The sequence below is a fragment of the Glycine max genome, chromosome 15 (genome assembly GCF_000004515.6).
Source record: "Glycine max cultivar Williams 82 chromosome 15, Glycine_max_v4.0, whole genome shotgun sequence".
NCBI classification, from domain to species: domain Eukaryota; kingdom Viridiplantae; phylum Streptophyta; class Magnoliopsida; order Fabales; family Fabaceae; genus Glycine; species Glycine max.
Genome location: NC_038251.2, coordinates 7941870 through 7948349, shown reverse-complemented (window position 1 = coordinate 7948349; position 6480 = coordinate 7941870). Strand labels below are relative to the sequence as shown.

General features: G+C 35.2%; 1 protein-coding gene across 4 annotated transcripts; it reads left to right on the top strand.

The window, feature by feature from the left end:
* The first annotated feature begins 225 nt into the window (after window positions 1–225).
* On the top strand, window positions 226–6143 carry LOC100780873 (glutamine synthetase leaf isozyme, chloroplastic). 4 transcript variants are annotated; one of them, XM_003546073.4, is made up of 14 exons: window positions 226–509; window positions 2300–2569; window positions 2697–2736; window positions 2849–2952; window positions 3038–3086; window positions 3185–3291; window positions 3694–3781; window positions 3886–4014; window positions 4094–4168; window positions 4726–4779; window positions 4856–4893; window positions 4975–5134; window positions 5239–5299; window positions 5814–6143. In XM_003546073.4, the coding sequence occupies exons 2-14, from the start codon at window positions 2316–2318 to the stop codon at window positions 5951–5953; spliced, it is 1299 nt and encodes a 432-aa protein (XP_003546121.1). In that variant the 5' UTR covers window positions 226–509; window positions 2300–2315; the 3' UTR covers window positions 5954–6143. The 4 variants fall into 4 exon arrangements, with proteins under 4 accessions (XP_003546121.1, XP_006597566.1, XP_040865912.1 ...); XM_006597503.3 differs by having other exon boundaries at window positions 250–509; window positions 2313–2569; XM_041009978.1 differs by having other exon boundaries at window positions 250–672; window positions 2313–2569.
* Window positions 6144–6480: the final 337 nt, after the last annotated feature.

Sequence of the window (6480 nt, the reverse complement as noted above, 5' to 3'; positions counted from 1 at the left end):
TGCTTAAAATATTTGTTTTCCACACCAACTGCAATATCACGGGTGAAGAAGTGAATTCAAACCAAGATCTAAACAAACAAGCTATGAAAGACAAATGTTGTCCACACAAAAAAATTCTTAATCATTGTGATTACAGATTACTATACTTCAAACTAAAAAATTCATTGCCCTTGACAACATGTTATGATTAAAAAAAAAGGGTATTACTTGCAATAATATGTTGGATAAAAAAAAAAGGTAGCCTGAGAAAGAACCTTATCTGTAACATTTCGAGTCCAAGCTTCTCTTGGTGCTCTTTAAGGGACCAAAAACCAATTTCATCCACTCGTAACGTACCCCTATCGGTTTTAGAAAAGCCAACAAAGTTTGTGTCCACCAACCTCTATTTTACACGAGTCTCTCATATTCTGATACTATAGCTACACTTACCACTGTGTCTCAGAGGGTCTGTGACACACAGACTCACTTCCAAGTTCCAAGCTTTGGCCATTTATTCCCACTGTTTATTGGTGAGTTCCTGTGTGTCATTGTGTGCAAACCCTTTTGTGAGAGGCAAAAGCCAAAAAGGGTGACATTTAGTATTAATTTCTTTTTTGTTCTGTGCCTGTGATTCTGCTTATTCTTGTTAGCTTTTTTCACACAGTGGTAAAGAGTTTGTGGCTGTGGTAAATGGTAATAGTCCCTTTGTGAAGTTTAACTCACCATCTCATTCCCATCAACATTTCTGTTATCATTGTTGTTTTACTTTAAAAAGGAACTTTTCAGTGTTTTATGTAAATAATTAAAATATACGAGGCTTCAAAAGCCAGGTTTGTTGAGTGCTGAACAACTGCAGAATGTGATCTTCACTACTCTTTCAGTAAATCCCAGATTTTGTTTTTGGTCAGATAATATTATAATTCTTATGCTATAAATGAAAAAAAGGATGTGGCTTATTTTGTTATTTGGTCATGCCTTCGGAGATCTGGTTTACTTCAAATGTGGCATGATGGTATCACATATTTATGAACTAGGGTAGTGAATAGTAGTTTTATGATCATAAACCTGAAAGTACACTTTTTAGGCCCGACACGTGGCTTTATTTATCTGCATAATTCACTTTTTCGTCGTCATTGTATGGCTTTCATCTAATGACTAAAAAATTTCCATTTTTCTATTCAAGCAGATTGAAACTTCATATTACATGACTAAAAAGTTACCATTTTTCTAAAAACTTCGTAACCCATTGCCCGGAGGCTCTTCGCTATGCGAAGGTATGGGGGGGGGATGTTGTACGCAGCCTTACCCTTGCATATGCAAAGAGGCTGTTTCCGGATTCGAACCCATGATCAACAAGTCACCAAGGCACAACTTTACTGCTGCACCAGGGTTCGCCCTCAAAAAGTTACCATTTTTCTATTCAACCAAATTGAAATTTCATATTACATACAACCAAACCAGGCATATTTTAATTCCCATATTGTGGTTAACTAGCCTATAGTGTAGGATCATCAGGTTTCTTTTTATGTCTAATAAAAATTTTCCCAGATACATGTTTAGTGTGTTTGAGAAGGGAGAAAAAACTAAAAAAGTCATACAAGAACAAGTAAAAGTAGCAGTGGAAAACGGGGCACTATAATGGTTCAAAGGGGAAACAGGATTTGATTAAATACAAAGTTTGGTGTGGGGTAACTATGGATAGATGTTGATCTAAGTCTGATCTCCAAATCAAATTCTAAGTTATACGCCTCTCTATGGTGGTTAGATAAACATATATGATTTGACTATCCGAGCATCCTTACACATTTTCTTCAATGATTATTTCTCTGTGGTCTTTTGCATCTAATCTGATGCTATGCAATGTGCATGAGTGTGGTGATGACTAAAATGTGAATGTCAGGTTTTCAAAAAGAAATTTGTTTAGTTTTCAGTTTGATTATAATGCTACTTTCTAGATTATAATGCTCATGTGTTTTATCATAATGATGATATCTAGTCAACACCGTTTATTTTCCCTCAGGGAGGGGAATTTTTCATTATTCATGATCAGAGAATGACACAAATTTTGGTATTCTTTTCGCACACTAGAGTTAGTTTAGAAGGATTTGACACAATTTCTTTGCAATGATTTTATGTATGCCTTGATTAGTCATCATCTGATGGTGGTTGCAGAATAGCTGATAAACATCATGCATTAAATTTAAGGCTGTTTAGTATTATTTTTGTTTAATATTAAACATAATATTGTATTATGTATTATAATTTAATTTGATTTGATTCATTTGAGTGGGGGTTCTCATAACTACTTTGTGTACTAAAGAGAACAACTGCAGAACATGGCACAGATTTTGGCTCCCTCTACGCAATGGCAGATGAGAATCTCAAAATCCTCTCCCAATGCAAGTCCCATTACATCAAACATGTGGAGTTCTTTATTGTGGAAACAAAATAAGAAAGTTTCACCCACAAGTTCTGCTAAATTTAGAGTGATGGCAATTAAGTCTGACAATAGCATCATCAACAGGCTAGAGGGTCTACTTAATTTGGATATCACTCCATTCACGGACAAGATAATTGCTGAGTACATTTGGTATTCTTTCTATTCTGCCTCCTTTTGTATCTCATAGTTCACCGGATCCAATTATGACTATTTCCTTTTTCCTGCTTCTGAGTGAGGATGCAAGGTATTTAAAACTGTATTTTGCTTTTTGAAACAGGATTGGGGGGACAGGAATTGATGTGCGCAGTAAATCAAGAGTATGTTATTTATAATGTTCTTAATAGGCTAAGAGAAATTATTCCTACCATTGTCATTTGAATTATTTCATGCTATTCATGATAACTATATTCATGCATTTTCATTTCTTAGACAATATCAAAGCCTGTTGAACATCCCTCTGAGCTCCCTAAATGGAACTATGATGGATCTAGCACTGGACAGGCACCGGGTGATGATAGTGAAGTAATCCTATAGTAAGAATTTTGGCACCGAGACTTATATTAACGTTACCTACTCTACACCATTGCAATTTTGATTTCAATCTTTTTTTTCTCCCAGTCCTCAAGCAATTTTCAAAGATCCTTTCCGTGGTGGTAACAATATTTTGGTAAGGGCTGTTATACTTGAAAGACGTCTCATGGCATGTGGATTAAAATTTAAATACAGATATTATGAAGTAAACTTGATATACTTTGTTTTGCTAAGGTCATTTGCGATTCTTACACCCCACAAGGTGAGCCTATCCCTACAAACAAGAGACACAGAGCTGCTGAAATTTTCAGTAACCCAAAGGTCCAAGCAGAAGTTCCATGGTATATATAATACTTCTTTATCTTTAGACATAAACACAATTTTATGATGATAAACTACATGATTCAAGAATTTATTTATTTATTTATTTTTGGTTTAGTGTTACCAACTAATTTTTTATGCTAGAAATTTGTAACTTATTATCTATCTCTATGATACACACACACCACTTCTATTTATGATGATTTATGGCCAAAAAGAAAGATATATGAGGAGCAATAATGCCAATTAAAATTCTGACATGTATAGTATTTCTTATCTAGTGATCATAACCAAATTATGACATGATAGTTTCTCTTCTTCGTTTGATCACTTACTCAAATAAAATATAACTGAACTTTTGGGGTTTAATTACAATCTTAACAGAAAAAATTCTAATATTGTTGTATGTTAATTGTTCAAAGGTATGGAATAGAACAAGAGTACACCTTACTTCAAACAAATGTGAAATGGCCATTAGGTTGGCCCGTTGGTGGCTATCCTGGTCCTCAGGTAATGTCAATTCTTCATAGTTTTCTTTTGGCTTTTATTCACATTTCCCTGGAATATGTCAATTTCATAGTGTGAATTCAATTACTTATTCCGTCATATTTCAGGGTCCTTATTATTGCAGCGCTGGGGCAGACAAGTCATTTGGACGTGACATATCTGATGCTCATTACAAGGCTTGCTTATATGCTGGAATTAACATCAGTGGTACCAATGGGGAGGTTATGCCTGGGCAGGTATATCTCTTGCAGTTCCCTTTGTTTTTAGGCCTATGAATATTCATTTTCCTCATTATTTCTGCTATGTATATTGCAGTGGGAGTACCAAGTTGGTCCTAGTGTAGGTATTGAGGCTGGTGATCATATCTGGGCTTCAAGGTACATCCTCGAGGTAATTCATTTTGCCTACTCTTTGTTTTTTATGCACGCACACACCCCGTTGGACCGTTTGGTTCTATATAATGTCTTATTAATAAGGCTTTGGCTTTTGTGTGGTTCTTGTTCATCATGACTTTATTGTCAGCTGAATATTAAGAAGTGGCTGTTTGCACTATAAGCTTGATACATTGTTATTATTTGTGTGTGACTGTGTGCTTACCTGAGAATTGCTGCATTTGCTTGTAGTTTTGCGTCATTTTCAATAGACATTTATTGCCCATACATTTTCTTTTGACTCTTTCCTCTTATTTTAGAAGTGGGTAAGTCAAAGTTAAAAGAGAATAGACCCTGATTTTTTTTTCTTTCATCTATTTTTATACAATCCTTTAGTATCTCTAAATTTTTTAATCATGAAAGGTAATTCAGCATTCTGAAGTTTAAAGGTTCATGCCATTGCTTGTAACTGAATTGCTGATGGTCTCGTTTAAACAAAACATTGTGCTTTTGTCCCGTATCCAATCTTGTTATATCTTCTAATTAAGTATATTGCATTTTGGTCTGGCCTGACAGAGAATTACCGAGCAAGCTGGTGTTGTGCTCTCTCTTGATCCAAAACCAATAGAGGTATATACTGTAATGCTTTAATTAACAGTATTGCTTATTCAATGTTAATTATACTAATTGTTTTGATTAAACATAGGGTGACTGGAATGGAGCAGGATGCCACACCAATTACAGGTTTTTTTGCCCATGCCTCTTTACATGTGTCTTTTTAATTTACTAAATTACTAAGTCGGTAAAAAAACATTTGCCTTTTAGTACAAAGAGCATGAGGGAAGATGGAGGCTTTGAGGTAATAAAGAAGGCAATATTGAATCTATCGCTTCGCCACAAAGATCACATCAGTGCATATGGAGAAGGAAATGAGAGAAGGTTGACTGGAAAGCATGAGACAGCAAGCATCAACACATTTTCTTGGGTATGGTTTCAAAATTGCCAATACCTATTATTGTTAACGACATGGTAATCAAGCATGAAGTTTTTCTTCTTGTGTGATACATACTAATAAAATTGAACTTGCAGGGAGTGGCTAACCGTGGTTGCTCAATCCGTGTGGGAAGAGACACTGAGAAGAATGGCAAAGGTAAGTCATCAACAATAATTTTATGGCCAGGCCACTTTATAGTGGCTCTCGATGAATGAAAAGTACAATCATTTAGATTTCTAATGGGGGACTAAATCATTGTCTGACTTCTTTAGCATGTTGGGCTTGACTGAAATTGCTAGCTGAAAATTTTAGTATTTCAAACTTTTTTGAATAATTGGTGATTGCCAATGCAACAACTTCAGCTTACCATTAGGCTTATGGATTGGATATTCTTGCTGTGTCACTTTGGTTCCTTTTTTATCTTATTTAATTGTTCTCCTTTATATGTTGCGAAATCACATGCCTACTTTCCTAACTGATGTGTTCTTAGCAAATTGTCAATGTTCTCTGTTATCACTGATCTCATTCTAATATTTTTATTCATTTCTTTTTCTATCCCAACAACCATTTTTTATACCACCAAATTAATACCAAAGTCATATAATATTATATCTAAAATCCTCAAGCATTACCATATTATTCTTAACCTTGTCAATCCTCTTGATCGTAGGTTACTTGGAAGATAGGCGACCGGCTTCAAACATGGATCCATATGTTGTGACATCATTACTTGCAGAGACTACACTATTGTGGGAGCCAACTCTGGAGGCTGAAGCTCTTGCAGCTCAGAAGTTAGCATTGAAGGTCTAAACCTATTGATTGATGAGGAGCTGGAAAATACTTTCACTTTCCTTTTAGATTATCTATATTATAATGATCTTGTTTGGACTAAAGAGGTTGCCATGCCCAGTTATTGGTTGTCATATGAAATGCATATTGTATATCAGAAGTTTGGTTGGTACTATTTGCTTCAGGACAAATTTGCATTGATGCTTGGTTACATTCAGTGTCCCCTCGGATTTTCTTTTCCTAGAAATAGCTGAGCTTGTATAGCTCAGAATTGCAGGCATTCAAATATTCACTTACATTACAACTTTCTATTTTGGGTGGGACTAAGCTCAACAATATTGAGAACCTTATAAAGAACATGGAACATTAATCTAACCTTAGTTGTGTGAAAGGATTTATAGACCCTTTCATGAGGCAACCAGGAAAATGGTGGAAGAGAATATTAGTCATCCTTTGTGTGTGCGTGTAATGGTGACAGGAAAGAACTGTACCACTGTCACTGAGCCTCTGTCTTGTAACTAAATATCATATTTTATTATCCACACATT